Below are 19,761 nucleotides of genomic sequence, written 5' to 3' on the forward strand. Positions count from 1 at the left end.
CACTACTTTCAAAGAAGGAAAAAGTGATTATTTGTGCTTTCTTCCTTATTTGTCAAAAAAGTCAGGAAAATGAAATATAAATTGTAGGAAACAAGTGGTATGAATCTCTTTATAACCTTGTAACTGTACAAGAGGATGTTTAAATAATGTGAGACAAATTCCATAAATATGGCTCACGAGAATACATATCAAATCAATGGACTTACTATTCTGTATTTCTTATGCTTTACACCTGAATCATCCTCCCTGTTTGATAATATAACACATAAATTAATCTCTTCTATCCACCTTTTTCTTCAATCATCCAAAAAGTATTGCTTCTTGGTTTTGTTTCCACAATACATATTCTCCATCTCATTCGACCTTTGTTCTTAAATGATTGTTGTCAGATTTCTGAGGTAAAAACTCAGTCATTTGGGAACTCCCCATTGTCCAACCAAGATCTCCACATTCTATCTTTCAAATGCACATGTACTTTAAGATTAGAAGTTCAATTTTTGTATCCTTCGATATACATCAAGTGTGCCTGTATGGTTCGGGTCTAAGCAAAGAGCTGCCTGACAATCTTGAAGAGCAGATGATAGGTCCCCCGTTGACTCATAAAATGCTGCTCTTAGATGAAGCATCTGCAGGTCAGGCTTGAACTTTATGGCCTTAGTGAGTTCTTCCACTGCTTCAGTTTCCTTTTGCTCATCCATCATCACTGGTCATACATGTAAGGTTTTGAAAAATATAAGGTTGGAAAATGGAAGAAACCGAAATTTCTACCTCCTATATTTACTACTTGGTAAATACAAAGACACTTAAAATTACGAATTGAAACTTTGTAATGGATTTTGAAATACCAAAGCAAGGACAATGGATAAAATAAATAACTGTACCTTAGGAACTCAGATCCTATAAACTACTATTTAATTAATTTTAATGCTGATACCAAACTTGTTAAGTGGTGATCTAACTACAGATGGTTAAATTGAATATAAGGTTAATTAATATACACAAATGGAAGATAAGAGAGTGAGCAATAAGGGAAAGTACCCGCTGCCCTGTATCTATATGGATAGGTCCTTAAAGGATCAAGTTGAGTTGCAACATCAAGATCAGCCTTTGCCATCTCACGATCACAGTATTCTGATCTTTTCTCATATGCTGAGGCATTGCTCTCTGCCTTCTCAATTAGCTTGGTCATCTCATCATATGCAGCTTTTCTTTGATTTTTCTGATGATAAACGCGTGCTAGACCTTGATGAGCTCTTGTGTGCCTAATTGCAAGAGCATTCTTGTAGCATTCTTTTGCAAGCTCTAGCTTACCACAATCCACATAAATACTCCCTAAGTTATTCAATGCCTGCAAAATATTGCACAAGACAATCAAATAACTGCAAAACACTTAATTCACTAGCAATAAGGATCAGAGATCACACTGACCTGTCCTTTTCGAAGACCATCTGAAGGACATTTAAGTGCTTCTTTTAGAAGCTGAATAACATAGGAAGAAGATTCAGGATCCAGAGTGGTATCTGCCAACACATATGCTTTTAGAAAAAAAGCTTCAAATGATCTCTGAATCGCAATGGATCTGTCAGCCCGTGCCACTGCTTCTTCACGATAGCCAGTGTCATATAGGATCCATCCTTCATAAATTAGCCTCTCTTGCATTGGGCTGGAATGGTTTCTGGCCAACCGCAAACTGCGCATTGCAGCCTTTTGATAGTTTAATCTGTGAATTTCACAAATGTGAGGAATTATCATGACATTGTAAAACAGAACTAAATTTGAATACATAAAATAGCTACATTGTAAGTGTAACAAGCTGGTCATTGTCAAGCATTCATACTCAAATCCTAAGGATCCTTGACAATGTGACAATAAACACAGTGAGAATTGAAAGTTAAAGAGGAGATATTTTTAGTTGAGTTGTAGATATACTAACCTCAATAGGAGTAGAGACTGACGAAACTCTAGCACACTCTTTCCAGGCTCATTCTCTAACATCTGATGTATAATAGCCAAAGAACCAATATCATCAACACACGACCATTGTTGGTATAACTGCATCCAGCAATCAGCCTGACACTTCTGCTGAACTTCACAGTTTAGAAGTTGGAGCAAGTATTCCCCTTTGATCTTCCCATGTGAAGTTATGTAATTTGGTTCAATGGTTAGCAGTGCCCTAATATCTCTCATTGCACTGTCATAGTCCTCAAGTGCAACATACAACCAAGCTCTCAATTCTAAGCAATCAGGGGAGGGTTTGAATCCAATAAACCTATCTAACTCTATAATCCCTTCCTTTATCTGCTTCTCTTCCACTTTTGCCAGTGCTCTATACTTATATGGAAATGAAAGGGAGGGATCCAATTCAGTTGCAACATCCAAATCAAAACTCTTTTCCTTTCCCATGTTGTACAGTGCACGCTCCTGATACATCCACCCTTCTGGTTTATACTCAAATATGAGAGAACTAATTAACTTATAGGCTGAATATGGCTGACCCTGCTTGTGCTTAGTTCTGGCCACACCAGCCAAAGAATAAACATGACCTTCCTCAAGTGCTGCCTCAAAACAATGTTGAGCTTCTACGTATTCATTCCTTTCAAGAAGCACACACCCCAATTGATGGAATGCTAGTGCCTTCTGCCATCTTTCTGTAGCGCACTCCCCCATTCTCTCCACCAACATCATTGTGGTTTTAGATACCATGTTTTCCTCAATTGCCACCTGACTCAAAAAGTAGTACAATAAGAAAGAAGCACACCCCACATTGGCCAACCTTTCCTTTACCTCAAAACTACAGAATATTTTTGCCACCTTTGGATTGTACAGAGAATTTGGAAGCTCCCTAAGCAACACTTGTAAGCAAGCCCCTACAAGAAGTGTGGCTCTCTCTTCCAATCCATACTCAATAAGCACCAATGCATCTTCAACGTTCACAACAATTGAAGCCAAATGTGCATCACAAGCAGATTTCATATCCTCACAACAAAACCTATTGGCAAAGGACAGAAGCTCCAAAACAGTCATTGGACAGAAAAGGTCCAATCTTTTGTTCCTGCTGTAAAACTCCACTGCCCTCATCCCCTTTGGACATATCCCATTTCCTGAGAAATCAATCTTGTTGATTTTGGATTCAGCAAAGCCACCATAGAGCATAGCATTAAAAGGGTCTGAAAGTGAAGCTATCCTGCACCTAACACAACTGATTTCTTCACTCCCAACACAGAACAAAATGTCACTTTCCTCATCTAACAAACACACACTCTCAGTCTCAGTGCAGGTTTTCTGATTTGGCTCTTTCTGACACTGGCAGTGATCACTAACTGAACAAGGACTCAACCCATGTTCCAAATTCTTCTTTGGACACTCAAGAACAAAACCACCACAATCCATTGAACACACACCAACAAGCTCATCATCCCTCCTCTCAAACCTCAACCACGCAGACAACACAACCTTGGAGAGCACATCCTCGGCATTTTGACATGCTGTCCTGAGACATCTTCTGAGTATTTTCTGATCACCAAGGCCACGCAAGAGAGAGTACTGTTCCACACACATTAAGGCTTTGTTGGACTGTGAACAACACTCCAACCGATGATAGAGTTCTGATAAGGTCTCCACAAGGTTGATGGGCTTAAGGTGAGGTTCTATGGATGGTTCAATGGTGTCGGTCGAAGGGAGGCGAAGAGGAGCAAGGTTTGCTAATGATGAGGTCGAGTTTTTGTTGTTGGTAGTTCTGGATTTGGTTTTTGACCATGATGGTAACATGGTTTTGTTTCTGTTAAGGTTGTTGTGAGGTTTGGTGGTGGCAGCCACTGAGGCTTTTCTGCTATTGCTGCCATTTGTTTGTGATGAAGAAGAACTGAGAGCATGAACTTGAGTGCTCTTGAAACGTTCAGTTAGCTTCAAACCACGCATCTCTGATGAATTATAATTATAAGTACTTTGATTTCAACCCCTTCTGCATAAGGGCTGAACTTTGAATAAACATAAACATGGGGTGTGAACCTTTGAGTAAAGGAACTTCATTTTGTTATTTTGTACTTGCAGCAACATAAAGAGAGAAAAAGTGAGGTGAGTGTGTAGGCATATAGTTATAGGGAGGGCTATAGAGTTTTAGGCTTGAAGATAAAAAAGGAATTGTTCTTGTTGATGGTGGATGGATGATGATGAAGACCAATGACCTAAACAGAACTTGGCATCTTCTTTTTTTGCTAAAAAAGAGTGGAAAATTCAGGCTTTGAATAATGTTGTGTTTTTAGTAAAAGGTTTGTGGTGTAAATAAACCAAAGTTAGCAACTAGTAGTTAAATTTCTTGGAGTGATCAGGTGAAGCTGCTATGCTATGCTCAACCTGTGCCATTAACTGACTCCACTTGTGACTTCACAAGGGAGAGAGAAAGAGAAATGAGTATACAATTTCAGATCCTTGAGAAGAAACCACTCCAATTTGGGACACAAGCATGCCAGTCTGGTCAACTGGCTCCATGATCATTTTTCTTTTTTCTTTTCTTTTTGTTGTATTAAAAAAGTAGGACACAGAGTCATAGATTATTTAATTGTTCGACCACCAAAGTGAAACGTACCTTAATGATGAACGAATTCCTCTTTATTAGCTTCGCACCTTTGGCCTTAATTAAATTATTATTCAAATATTCGGATTGAGATGGAATTGCATGTCAAGCAAAGTGCATAAGGTGGAGTGAGCTGTGTAACCAATCCAAATATTATTTTTATGTTAGGTTGCCTTATCAACACCAAACATGTATTCACATTTTTCTTTTTAAAATATCCCCAAAAGACAATAATAATATAATACTACTAGTAAGTAATAATACTATGAAATTTCACTTGTGTTTACTCTTTTCTCCAACAAAGTCGATTTACTATGTATTTTCTAATCTAATGACGATCATCACTATATTTTGGTTGAATGTCCAATTCATTCGTGGTTCTTCATTTGTTTTTTCTAGAGGAAGAAAAGGCATAAGGTGATTGTGGGACGGCATTTTCTTTTGGGGCCTCAATATTCTATTATCCATATGATCCAATTACGATGTATAACATATAATTATTATGTATGAAATAATTAAAAATGCTCCACTACATCTCCACGGCGCATGAATTTGCGAGGATGTGATTGGTCACGTCTACATAAAGTGGTAAAAAAACATCAAATCTGAACATATAAGCCAATGATGTTTGTCTTCGGGCTTCTAATTATTCATGGGTCAGGAAGATGGTAGATTTAGCAACACCCTTTTGTAAAATTTATTTATTTATTTTATAACTTAAAATAATTATGTATGATGGCTCTTCAGCATAGAGATTCTAGCAATAATTGGATGCAGGTATATGATGCATGTACAAAAGAATAATATCTGCACGTCAACACAAGTTGGAGTTCATGTAAGAAACAAAAGCAAAGGGGCAATATATACTAATCTCAAGAGGATAAATGACAATAAAAATGATCACACATCACTACAAACACCATGTGACATAACTGAAGCATGTTCTTCTCTAGTACTGTCCCACAAGGAAAACATAATTGTGGAAAATAACCCAAATGGCTTTAAGAAAATAGTTCCTCGAATCTATGCAAATCTTGATAGTTGCTAATTCCTAGCCTGTATGGCACAACATTTTTTTGTGACACAGAACTCAAGTCTGTTTGTTTGCAGCATCTCTTGGTCAATGCTCCCAGTGAGAGAATCTTAGCTTTTGACACAACTGGTAAAATTTAAGATCATGTGTTCAGATTACGAAGATAAAAGCAGAGTTAAAGAGGCTAGGCATGCATATCTAGGGATATTTTTGGTTGATCAATTACGTATTTTATTTTTTTATCTAAAGTAAATTTGGAGTGAGTTTTATCCATCTTTTTCATATTATTGTTTTTTTATTATACAACTAAACTTGTTTTAATCGAAGTCCCATAATTGAGTCAAGAAGGATTTTTATTTTTAATTTATAATTTCTTTTTATTCTAAACGGAGAGATTATATAGAATTGTTATATATTATCATTCACTAAGCTTTTTCTTACATTTTATTTCCCTCTTATTTTTCATTATTACATCATTTATCGTATTTACAAAAAAAAAAATCTTCTTTTAGTTTTTTCCATCTCTTTCTTTTTCACTCTAGATATGAAGTGTACGTTTAAAATTTTCTAAAAATGTATACTGATAGCATGAACTTGAAGTAAATGTTGCTGAAGCTAGCATATGTTTGGCCATGTAAAATCTCATTTTTCATAAACTAAATTAAAGAGGATTATTATTTATAAATAAATAAAGTTTTATAAAATGATAAGGTTTTTTATAAATAAATAAATAAAGAGAAATAATTTTATTAATTAAAATAATGATTTTAGAAAAAATAAAGAGTGTATTTTATTTATTCATTTGATAGATAATAAAATATAGTTTGTTTTTATAAAATTATAAAAATAAATAAATAAATAGAGTAAATAATAAGATATGAATACCCTAGGTATAAATAACGATCTTAGGTCACTTTTCACATCGACGAGGCCTCCTCTTTCCCTCCTCCTTTTTCCCTCATTTTCAATTTTCCCCTTTTCCTTCCAAAACCCTCTCTTTCTCCCACTGACCACCAAATCTGTCTCAGAAAAACGACAATTTCAAACTCATTCACCGTTGGATCATTGTGAAATTTAAACACCAGGTTCGTAACCCAATTCCGAGTATTCTCAACATTGGGAATTTCGAAACAATGTCGGAGCTGGAAGAAATACACTTTGTATCGTAGCATTTTCTTTTTCCGTAGAAACCCAAAACTGTCTCGATAAAACTACGATTCCAAGTTCGTTAACCGTTAGATTGTCGTAAAATTTTGATATGTTGTTCAAGACTCAATTCTCAACACCTTTGTCGTTGGAATTTGCGAGATAATATTTATGGAGGAAGATAAAAGAATCGCACAAAGACAGTACAAGTGGAGGCTTTAATCCCTTCTCACTCTCTCTAACGTTTGGGAACCCGAAATTGCTAGAGATGCCGCTACTGCTTTCGGAAGACACGTGAGTCCACTTAGAGGTAAGGGATGAGTTATTCACAATTGGGGACTAGTGAGAACATGTGTACGGATCCTTAGAGTATCAATTGGAATGAGTTTTGGGGAGTTTATGCAATTTTAATTTTATCCTTATAATTATAATTGTGAATTATATATGAATTATATATGTTTGATGAACCACTTGATGTCCCAATGAGAAATTGTTGTGAAATTAATGTGTTCTTGTGTTGAGTGTGAATCCTTAAAAAATTGAGCTCTTTTTATTAATGTGAATTATATTCTAAATAGTATTATTTTTAATGACTTTTTTTATATGAATTATTATCTTATTCTATATTTTTCCATGACGATGATCAACATGTTGTGTGTATATATTTATTGTAATACTAAAATATTAAATAAAGTTGTAAGGTTAATGCCTAGTGGTAATTTCTTTTTATGTAACATTAAATTAATTGTTATAAAAACTATTTTGATTAAAAATAATGTAGCTTGATTTACTATATGTGTGTGTGTGTGTGTGTGTGTGTTTTGTATCATGCAAATATGATTATTGTGTGATGTGTATATGAGTTATGAGATGTTAAATTATGGGAATGATATTTGGTTGTAAATAAGTGTGTGAGTTTAACACTTATGTGACAATAATTCTGTTGTGAGTTGTGAATTGTACAATAACCCGACCAGTGTTAATGCGCAGTGTTAAAGAGAAATTATAGGTTTCCTATTTAGGAATCATTGTTAAATTGTAGCGCAATGTGTTAAACGTGTTTGAAAAACACGAGTGTGAGGTCGTGAGTATTGTATAATTCATGAGCAGTGTCTATGAATGAAATATGTGATGAATTGTGGAATAACATGTTGCTTTAAGATTATAGTATTGTTATTGAGATTATACCATTGTGATTGAGATCAAGTGTATGTGATAAACTGAGTATGCACATGATTGAGATGTTGTGTGCATTGAGTTATGAATTATGAATTGTGCAATCACACGTGTAACACCCTGATATATATATTTATATATTATTAATAATTATGTTTGATGTTTGATTATATTTATTGTGTTATTTTATCCGTAATTATTTTCAAGGAGGTGAGTTTAGTTATTAAAAGGGTGTTAGTAGTAAAGCTTTAGCTTCTCAAAGAAGCCTCTTGAGAAAGCTTCTCGAGGAAGCTACATGAAGCTGTCTCGGTAAAAATGCTTCTCAGCCTTCGTTAACCATTGGATCTTCTCGACATTTGGTCTGCAGCTTCATAAGACACTTGTTCACTATCTGGTCATTGGGATCTTTGACAAGATATCTGGAGTGTGCGTGACGTTTTCGTTTCCAAGAGCACTGCTCACTTGTGCGTTTTGAGCCTTGTAGTCCAAGTAGCTTAGGAAAAACACCATTTTCTTCTCTTTCTTTCTTCCAAAACCATTTCCAACGACCCAAGCTCTTTCTCCATCACCCACAGCCACCATTAGCCACCACAAACCACCGTTGTTCTCTGTTGCAACCCCACATCGAGAGGAACCCTTCAACCGAAGCAGAATCTTCCAACTTGGCTCGCAGTTTCGGTAGAGAACGAAACCCTAACCTGACCTTTCGTTTTCCTTCAAAATAACCATGGTTCTATGCTTGTTCCTTGTTAGTTTGAGTTTGTCTTTGCATCTTTTCTGACTTTGGAACCGTCATTGCATGTTGTACGCTTCCTTTGAAAAACCTTAGAGCAAAGAGACCTTGTAAACATTATCTTTTCATGAAATGCATGTTATTTTTGTAACCTACACTGAACCCCGGTCACATTGGCATGGTCGGAATTTCCAAATGTTGTTCCTTTATAAAACCCGAAATGCTCTCAGCACTTTTATGTAGTGACGTGGGTGTTTGACCCAGAGCATTGTTATTAGCTTTGTTTTCTGAAATCCATATTAAGTCTCCTTCGTTTTGGCATGGTAGAGGATTGCGTGGAACCGACAAGCGGAGAAGAAAAATAAATCTCCAAGTGACGTGACGAGGAACCCGCGGGTAGCTCACAATAGATGAGGGAAGTTTATTATAAAATTTACCGTTTTAACACCATAGTTAGGGTTAGGGAACCTAGCTATGGGGATAATTGCCTGTCCCTGTTGCACATTAGTAAGGATTTTAATTGATATGTGGTGATATTGATAATTATGATGATATTGATTTGAGATGACGTTGTTAATAAAGATCATGTCAACATGAATTGATGTTATTGTTGATTTGTTGATGATTATGTGAATATGAAATAAGGTTGTTGTTCTTGTTGAAAACGTCATTGAGATGAGGTAATGTCTATGTTAATAATGATGTGAAAATGGAATGTTGATTGATGTTGGATATGCATTGGCATGTGTATGTTGTGTATGTTCGTGGGGGGCACTGTGCACTGACCTTGTCTTTGGCACTAGCTTTTGGCCACGTTCATACATTAGATGTTGTGTATGCTCGTGGGGGGCACTGTGCACTAACCTTGTCTTTGGCACTAGCTTTTGGCCACGTTCATACGTTGGATGTTGTGTATGTTCGTGGGGGGCACTGTGCATTGACCTTGTCTTTGGCACTAGCTTTGGCCACATTCATACGTCGAATGAAGCGTATGTCATGGGGGGATAAGTGCACTGACCTTGTTGGATGACTCAAACGTGGGCGACTAGCGTGATTAAAGAATCTAAGTATTTCTGAGGGGATGCTTAGGCCCTTTAATTGGTCCATGGTCTTTGGCACTGCTTACGACCATGTTCATAGCTCATAGACATAGGAAGTAGAGTAACTGTGGCAGAGTGTACTTTGTACTGAGGGGGCTTGTCACCTAGTAGGGAACTCCTTTAGGCTCCCAGGCTGATCATCTATGGGAGGGGGTCTGTTACGGCATAATCGGGTGGTCTTAACGAACTCTGCATGGTTCCCTAAGTGGGGGTGTCGCGTGGACACACTTAGGCTATTTATTGAGATATGGTTGTTGTTGGTATGTACCACATTGCATCTAAGTGTTGAGTCAGGTGCATGCATCATTCTGCGTAGTCTTGATTGGATCCATGGATGGATGATGAGAAATTGTTGAATATGGATGATGAGTAAATGTTGAATGTGAATGATGAATAATTGCTGGATGTGAGCGTTGAATAATGAATGTTGTGTAAGCTCATAATGTTTGCCTATGTTTCTTTCTAATTGTGGTTATTTGGATTTGGTATTGGTTCTTTTTATAATAAACTCACCCTTGTAATTTTGTATCGTGTGGTTGATACCTGTGATGATCACAAACCTTTTTCGTGGGAGCAGAATGACAGCAGTAGGGTGCAAGGGAGTAAGATTCTGGTGAGGAACCACTGAGCCGACATGATGACGTCGACATTATTTTGGGAGAGAGTCGTGTTTTGTAATTGACTCCTCCTTAGTTGGTTTTCAAGTTTTATTTTATTGAATCAAAGATGTAAAACTTGGATTTTAATTATATTTATGAACAACTTTAATTTTCGTTATGTGTATGACGTGTATCGAGTTACTGTTTCTACATAATTATGTATATTCACTTAGGTAATGGCGTGTTGATTGGTGAATGTATGTTGTGACAAAATTACTGATACTTTCATAAGCAAAATTAAAGGAGTTCTTTTTATAAAAATTGAAATTATCGCATAATAGAGTGTTGATATCGTAGCGACGAGACAGGTCGTTACAACATGACTATAAGTCTCTTTTAGGGTGACGAGTTAATGCTAAGTCCTTTTTTGGGCAATGAGTTAATGTTAATTCCCTTTAAGGGCGACGAATTAATGCTAAGACCCTTAAAGGGCGACGAGTTAAAACTATTTTGAGAATAATTGAGGAGTCGTGTGTTTTGTACAGTTCATAGATAGAGTTTGTGTGTTAAAATAATTTTAGGGGTTGGATCTGAATAAGGTGGGAGAGGCCTTGACGGACTCTTCGGAGTGTAGGCCTTGGGGGTCACCCGGTTTGAGCGCTCCTTTAAGCTTATGTTGATTCCATATGGTTGGAGCATTCTCACAAAACACTGTGACCCTGACTGGTTTCCCTATGATTTTACTTAGTGAGAGTGACCTAACATATACATTGTGTGGTGTGTCTTGTTATGTACTCCTAAGCGTCCCAGAGTGGTTTTTCACTGACATGGTTCCACATTGCATATAGGCTTGAGTCTTAACATAACTGTCTCATGCGCTTGCTAATTGTTTATTATGAAATTGATGTGTTATTATGTCTTGATCGGAGTGTGTGATTCTTGTGTGTATTGTGATTGATGGTTGAAATGTGTGATTGATGATTAGAAAGTGAATTTTGAATGACAAAGTGGTGGAATTACGTAAGTTATGTTTAAGTAAGTTTTATTTTGTTTATATGATATGTATATCTAATTATCTTGTTTTTCTCCATTAGTTAGAAATGTGATAACTCACTTCCTATGTGTTATTTGTATTTGAATTCTGTGATGATCTTGAACTTTGTGTTCGTGTTCGGGGGAACACATGACTAGGTGAATCGCTTTAAAGAATCTTATGCTGAAGGACATCGGGACACAATGTTCTGATAGGATATGATATTGGGACATAAGTTTATATTAATTGCATGATATTAGTTTATTTCATTTTATCTCACTGATTTAACAAAACATTTTATAAATTTTGACGACCTTATTTTGAGCCTAATATATTTTTAATAAGTTTTAATTAATAATAGTAAAATAATTATGAATTTTTTATTGACATGAATTTGTTTATCAATTTTTTTATATATATTTTATTTATTTATATAGATGTAAAGATAAAAAATGTCACATACTGCACCTAACAAACTCTGTGCAGTGGACAGGAACAGAAGCTGCCAAATTTAAAGAGTAATAACTAACAAATTATCACTTTTTTTCTTTCTTTTGTAAGAGAGTATCCAACCGTAATATGTCTTGTCTTGCTAAGAAAATGTAGTACATGATCACGTGTTATACACAAGTGGGTGCATGATATCAATCAGGTGATAGTTTCTTGGTATGAACATGAACTTTCAATTAATTCATTAATTTCATCAGACCTCTGATGTGGTCATGCTTGCTTCGGAGTACTAATGGCCCGATGGGATATTTCTCTGTTTTCATTTATTGACAAAAGTTAGATGTACCAGCTTTAGGGGGGAAAGTTTGGTAGCAACCGTACTTTTAAAGTTAGATGTTAGATGTATATAGGGAAATAATTTTTGGACGCAGGAAAAAATAAAAAAAAAGAGAGAGAAGTGTTTAAACTTTAAAAAAGTAATTTTAAAATAATTTTTTTTATAAAAAAATACATTTTTAATAAGCAAATAAGATTTATTTCTTAAAATAAATAGAAAATAATTTTTTTAAGTAGAAATAATTTAAACTAATATATTAAAAAAGTATTTATTTTATTAAAAGAAAAATTAAAAATATATTTAAACAAACTCACCCTAATATGATTCAAAGAATAAGATAAAAAAATAATAGGTGTAGATAAAATATTTAATATATAAAAGTGTCATAGTTATTCGATCATAATTGAAGTTTTACTGCAAAGATATTCACGTTAGATTGTATATTTTATATATATAGTTATAAAAGATTAGAATAGGATATTTTATAATTGGTTATAAAAGGTGCATATCTTTGCGGGAGAAGCAAGACAGTTGCAAATTAAGGATCCAAAGACCAAACTCTTGAATGTTGAAATTGCACCTTGAAAATCAACTCTATCTGACTTTAATTTTAATTGAAGGACACTTAAAACATATAAGGAACTTAATTTTGTCTCCCAATTCCCATTTACTTTCGTCCATTTCTTCTTGCTTTTTTTCTTTTTAAGAAATCCCACTTCTTATTTTTTTAGCATATTGTATGTGAGATAAGATAAACAACTAATAAATGAAAGAAGTATCATTGAAATAATGAAACTGGAGCAGTAAGGTAGAAATCAATGTTAAACTATATGCAAGTCGGGTATGGAATCAAATAGTATGATACAGTTGATTTAACATGACTTTGCGGCAACTTAAAATTTGCTAATTCAGAAGACTTTTATTAGAAAGTGCAACAAGTTTAGCTTTTATTTCTTCTTTCTTCATAAAAAGAAAACACAATTGATGGAGCAACTCATTTTTTAAAGCATGAATAGACAAGCAATGATAGGAGCATGAGAGAAAAAAAAAGTTCACGTGTCATATACATCTGTTTTATAAAATGAATTGTTGTGCTAGCACCACCTTGATGAAGAAGATCAAGCCATGACTTTCTTTCCAAAAAAAATGCTTCAATGTCAAAAAGGCCAACAAGAGTTTCTTACTTTCTTTAGCCTCAAATCAATCTTTTTTTATTAGTTTGGAAACACTAATCATTTTTTTTATCCGTAGAAATAAAAAAAGTATTAGGAGATTTACAATAATATACACACTCTGTTTAACTAACTAAGTTAAACCCCTTAACAACAACAATCAATTTGACAATGTGATATTTACATATTTGTAAATAAAAAAAAATATATATTACAAAACAGATAATTCAAAGGGGAAATTTGTTTTACCTTTTATTTTTAATTTAAGTAATTAAAATGGTAAGAAACATAAAAACAATCATATAAAAGTTAAAAAGAAAAGGCGTGAATGCATAAGTCTCATGAATGGATGTTAGAATAAACGTTGCTTTCTCTTATAAAATGTTACCAGAGTTCAATTAAAATTACTATAAAATGAATTATTAGACTTAAAAAAATGTACAAGGTTACCACAAGTTTAATCTGGGAATAAGAGAAAATATACCAAACAGATTTGAATCTTGATTGATCTTTGTGTATGAGATAAATCATATTGAAAGGTGAATACTCACCTTATCTATACTCAAGGTTCCTAACAAAAAATTGTCATTGTAGATATACCATGGTTAAAAAAAAAAGCCCCTCATCTTGCTTGAACACCAACTACCTGGTGAGCGGTGAACAAGCATACATCTATTGGCTATTGGTCTCCAAAGCCCATTCAGAAAAAATAAAAAAATAAACAAAGAAAAAGTGAGTGCGTGAGTGCGAGAGAGAATAAGACAAGAGAAAACTCACTAGTAATAAACTTTGAAATTGAAAATCATTTTAAAATATTATTATTTAATTTTTAATGAATTAAAATTACAGCGTTCTTAAAATTAAATTAAATTAAGAATACACACGCTTATGTTGCTTGAACACCAATACCCTCATGACCAAGCAGGCACCTAATAGCCCCAAAACCAATTGGGGTAAAAACAAAAGAGAGAATAAGACAAAAAGACAACACGCACAAACATGTGTCCCGGTCCCTAACAAATCCGAAACCTATTATGAGGCTACTATTACAGATAGGGCTTTGGTATTCTCACCCTCTTTTTGCTAAGTTCACTTCCAATTTTATATAAAATCAAAAACAGATTACCAAAAATATCCTTGGTAGAAATGTGTTTCATTTTTGCATCTAGACAAATCTTATCCAATTGCATAAGGAAAGTATATTTCATTGCATATCACACCAAATCTTTTCAAAATACACAATAAAATCAATAAAATTTTGTCAAAATACACAACAAAAATATTTTTTGTTTAGGAATGCCAAATCAATCAACCAAACCCAATTCGCCCTTAACCCGCTAAAAAATGAGTTCGGATTATGTTTATTCTTTCATGAAGTTAGAAATTTCCACCCAACCCAACTGATGGTCAGTTAGTTAGAAAGAACTAATTAGTTAACCCACTAAATAAATAAAAATTTAGAAAACTACAAACATGAACCACTATTATATACATCAACCACAAGGCAAATACAAAAATAATTATGCTAGTAGTATAATAGTCATCTAAATGTTTCAATTTTAAAATCACAAAATATTTATAAAAACAAATTAACATGACAAGTTAACCCAACCCAAGCAGTCGTTAACCCACCAGGTCACTCAATTGCATTGGATTGAGTTACATGAATTGATGAATTCAATCACGCAACCCAACCCATTTATATGGATAAACATGTTGAGTTCAACCTATTTTGACATTTCTATTTTGAGGGTGAGCCCTGGTGCAGCGGTAAAGTTATGCCTTGGTGACTTGCTGGTCATGGATTCGAATCCGAAAATAGCCTCTTTGCATATGTAAGGGTAAGACTGCGTACAATATCCCTCCCCCATACCTTCGCATAGCGAAGAGCCTCTAGACAATGGGGTACGAAGTTTTTTACACAACAAAAATATGTTTTTGTCAAAACTAATTAAAAAGTTGAAGATAAACTTAGAAATAAAAAAAGAGGAATGAGAATAGCGAAATTCTTGCACGTACATGTGTGATGTGTCCCAAGTAACAAAGCTCAAAGCCTATTCGGAGAAAAAAAAAAAAGAAGACAATTGTAACAATAACAAACTTTGAAATGAAAAAACACTTTTAAATTTTTAATTTTTAATAAATTACACATACATATATGTCTCCTCACCCTCCTGTAAAAGCAAACTTGTTTTAGACAATACACCACAGATTCATCATCGGCCAATATTTTTCATTAAAAATAATACTAATAATTTCTTATCATTATTAAGCATTTCTCAAGATAAAATCATGCTCTCGCTAATAGAAGGGTAGGTCATTCTAAATTTCTAATACATAACACCTATAGACTTATTTCATAAAATCAAAGTACACGTGTATCTGCTTATTTCATAACATCAAGTTGAAGCATTGACACTAGAGAAATGCTAGCAACATGTTTTCTAAAACACTCTTGCTAACATATTTTCAATTACAGTATAAATTGAAATTCGTTGAAAATTACAAAATTATGTTACAAAGTGTATTACTAGCACTCTCAAAAATCTTATGACACCATCCACCTAATGCACGAGTAACTCATTCTGGAGAAGATACTAATCATCATATTCATTAGAACATTGTTCTTCTACTAGTATTGGTCCATTTTTGTACATTAAAACTATACAAAATTATATACGTAAGCAAGCACCAAGAAAATCAGTGCTCGAGGTATAAAAATATGCCTCCAAAACCAAAGGTTGTAAACGTGGCACAGTATCAGTTCATTTTCTATCTAATGGTATGGATTGTGGAATGCGATGGAACATAATAGAGTGAAACGAATAGATGGTTCCATCCTATAATCACCAAATTGAAGGGAAGAAAAAGGGATATTTAGTGGAATGTAATGTATATTCCTTAATGTTCCATTCCATTTCATCCTATTTTAAGCAATTCAAACAATGGAACTATGTATCATCCCCCTTTCATTTCACACTATTGTATTCCTTTCTATCAATCCATACATAGGCCTTAGAGCATTTTCACAACCCAAAGCTTATATTTTCTTATATACAAATGTACAAGACAAGGTCCTATAAGGTTTGCATCAGAGAGGGACTTACAGAGCCTGACATAAGTATCTAGATTCCCATATTGCTGGATTCTTTTCCTCAAACCTTGTAATACAGCCGCCCTGTCCAAGTACTCTGGATAGAATCCCAAATCAAGCATTTTCATGATCGTCTCTGCCGCCTCGTTAAAATGGCCGCCTTTGATGTAGCCTCTTAACAACCACGACAGACTTTTCTTCTTCTGTGGGGAGCTCGCAACCTCCAACCGAGTCAGCAGCCTTGCCGTGGCATTGGACTCCTTCTGTGATGCGCAAATGGCGAGGACAATGTCATACAGATCTCCATCAGCCTCCTTACCCACAAGCTTCATCTCCCACAACTGCTTCTCGGCCTCAATTCCATGACCGGCACAAATATACATAGCAAGGAGCCTCTCGTGAATGATTCCATGAAGTGATGGGCTGCCATCTTGAATCGCCCAGTTGGACAAGCGCACTCCATCACCTAGTAGATCAGATTGATACTTCTCAGTAAGCTCAACATCTTCTAGGTCTAACTCAGCTACCAACCCAGTCCTTGCAAAGCTTTTCAACTTGCGCAGAGCTTTCGCTAATTCATTCAGCTCCTTAACCACAGCAGTCATGGCAACAAGGTAACTGTAGACCTCTGGCTTCAAACCAGATTCTGTAAAATGAATTACTAATCTAACTGCGCTTGTATAGTCACCCTCAGCCTGCAAAAGAAAAAAAAACTGTCACATTAACACTTGCAAAGATAGTCTTGAAATGAAACTGCAACAAGTATCCAAGAAGAGCAATAAACATTGGGAAAAAACATTTTAGTCATCTTCATATTGTTTCACAAACCAGGCTAAATAATAGAACTGATAATTAGAAAAGAAATCCCCTGAACTTTTTTGCCCCTTGGGAAAATAAACTGCTATTAAGTGCATATGGGACATCATAGGCTTAAGACACTAAAAACAAATTCAGCTACAAGTCACACGGTTCTCTTGCCACAAATATGACTTAGAAATTTGAATTTTAAAAACAAGGCAGTATATTTGACTGAATGAAATTGACCCAACAACCAAAAACAAGCTATTCTAGTTACCAAAAAGTCTTTTGATAATAAACTAGGAGCTCCAATTCTACATTTGAAAGGGGAATAGTAGAGAAGGGAAAGCAAGGGAAAAGTAACCGAAAATTGTTTGGTTTTTTTTCCATCTAATTCAATTCCATTCCACTCATCACTAGATATTCTAAATAAAAAACACAAGTGGAAGCAGACACATTCCTCCTGCTTGAAAGAACAACCTAATTATATAAATCAAACCCACCAGAAACAATGTCATCAATTGACTAAAACCAGAGCAATGTCAGACAAGACCACCAATACAAACCAAGTTATGCAAACCAGAAAAATGTAAATTCCAAGCTCCAATTAACAAAACACTTAAGGGAACCTAACTAAATGACAAAAACCCCCTACAATGCCTCATTTAACTAAGTCATCCATCAATGATTAAAAGTTTCAAACAAGAGCTAACTATCCAACCAAGTAAAAAAGCTAGACATCAAACATCAAATTGCTTGCTTACCATCATCTTCCAAGCAAGATACCCAGTTGGCCCTCCTTTATGCCCTTCTTCGTCCTCCTCAAGGTAAGGTATTCCACGCCTCAAAACCTCTTCCACAAACAAGACAGCCCCTTCCTTCTCCCCCATTTCCCAATACAAGGAAATCACCTTCTCAATCATGCTAAAACCAGGCCTCAACCCAACGCAATCCATGTCCACAAGCAAGTCAACCACATCCCCCACAACACCATGATGCTCCTGAATCAACTTCTTCACCCAACCACACATGATGGCAACCATAAGCTCCATGGTCTCCTTGTCCACCCTATTCTCCTTCCTCAGCCAATCAAACACCTCCAAAGCACACCATGAGTCCCTTCCATCCTGAGAGAAATACACCAACACAAGCTGCAGTTCCCTTGCAGACAAACGGTCATTCATCTCCTCCAGAACATCAGAGGGCTCCCTTGTCATCCTCTCAAGCTCCTCAATTGCCTCAAAGAAACCATCACTCATTTCATCCTCCTCATCATCACTTGTCACATACTGGTCCAGTTCAACCGATTTCAGAGCCCTGAAACCTCTTATTGAACCTTGTTTTACAAAGGAAGGGTTTTTGAACTTGCAGGATCTGGCAGATAACACCCCATCATAGAATTTGAGGGAATATCCACAGTGTGATGCAGGAAACACCAAAGGGTGTCTCTTTTGTGATGGTGAAACAGAAGAAAACACAAAACCCAATTTGAAAATTGGAGCAAAACCGTGTGCATATGCCATTTTTCCTCTCTCTCTCTCTCTCTCTCTAGTTCAAGAAATTCAATTCAGTGGTACAGATAAGTGTCCATGTACAGAAAAATAATGGGAAGAGGGAAAAGATTGAATTTTTGTTTCTGGGTTCAGTGAATTCTTAAGTGAAATTTAAGCCCCAGAAATAGAAAAGAGAAAAAACCTGATTTTGAGATTTTCTCACGAATTTTCTCAGCATCCAAACAAGATGGCTCTCAAACTTAATCCATCCAACTAAGAAGAAAGAAAGTGACTTCGGGGGCAAGAGAGAAAACAAAAGGGCAATATCATTGCCATAAAATTTCAACGAAAGAGATTAACTGAAAAAAGAAAATAGAAAAAAAAAGGAAGAAAAAAAGGGGGTGTCAAGTGTCTGTTTTGGAATTGAAACAAAGACAGAGACAGCATGAGTTGCAATTTGTTTGCTAAGGTTAGAGGTTTATAAGGGTTAGAATAATACGTGTACCAACCGCTACTACACAGTTCTCACCACCACCCTTCAGTCTAAGAAACTAAACAAAACAAAACAAAATAGAACAGCCATAGGACATAAAAATAAAGAAAAATAAAAGAGGATTAGGATAACGTGGTTACTGGTTACTACTTACTAATATGTTATTTTGGTTTGCATTATTATATTATAATGTAAATTTAACGTGTGATTATATAAATTATAAGCTAGTTGATAGTGTAGAATTATTGACCAAAAGAATTAAAGTGATTTGATAGAATAGTACTATATAATACAATATGTTGGGCCATTGCCATCCTTCACACACACAAAATGATACCATATGTCTATTTTTTTAAGGTAGATCATTAATATTATTTAATTAAGTTTAATTATTATCATGATTGCATTCGGATCCTTTTAATTGTTCTAGTTGTATTTTGCAACAGTTAAAGGAGTATTTAAATGGGTGTGGCTCACACTAGGATTTAGTCTCCTCTTTCTGCTTTGTCTTTCTTTTCCTCTACATAAAGA

The 19,761-nt window shown here is 35.1% G+C and overlaps 2 protein-coding genes across 2 annotated transcripts; both read right to left on the reverse strand.

The window, feature by feature from the left end:
* Window positions 1–81: 81 nt before the first annotated feature.
* LOC100800616 (ethylene-overproduction protein 1) lies at window positions 82–4,622 on the reverse strand. The gene is made up of 4 exons (XM_006591182.4): window positions 1,934–4,622; window positions 1,429–1,720; window positions 1,039–1,348; window positions 82–703 (listed from the first exon to the last, which is right to left on the reverse strand). Exons 1-4 carry the CDS (start codon window positions 3,916–3,918, stop codon window positions 483–485), a joined length of 2,808 nt encoding a protein of 935 aa, XP_006591245.1. The 5' UTR covers window positions 3,919–4,622; the 3' UTR covers window positions 82–482.
* Window positions 4,623–15,998: 11,376 nt separating this feature from the next.
* LOC100804151 (pentatricopeptide repeat-containing protein At2g30100, chloroplastic) lies at window positions 15,999–19,276 on the reverse strand. Its single transcript, XM_003538264.5, has 2 exons — window positions 18,009–19,276; window positions 15,999–17,141 (listed from the first exon to the last, which is right to left on the reverse strand). Exons 1-2 carry the CDS (start codon window positions 18,765–18,767, stop codon window positions 16,368–16,370), a joined length of 1,533 nt encoding a protein of 510 aa, XP_003538312.1. The 5' UTR covers window positions 18,768–19,276; the 3' UTR covers window positions 15,999–16,367.
* Between the last annotated feature and the right edge of the window lie 485 nt (window positions 19,277–19,761).

Source organism: Glycine max, chromosome 11 (genome assembly GCF_000004515.6).
Source record: "Glycine max cultivar Williams 82 chromosome 11, Glycine_max_v4.0, whole genome shotgun sequence".
Lineage (NCBI taxonomy): Eukaryota > Viridiplantae > Streptophyta > Magnoliopsida > Fabales > Fabaceae > Glycine > Glycine max.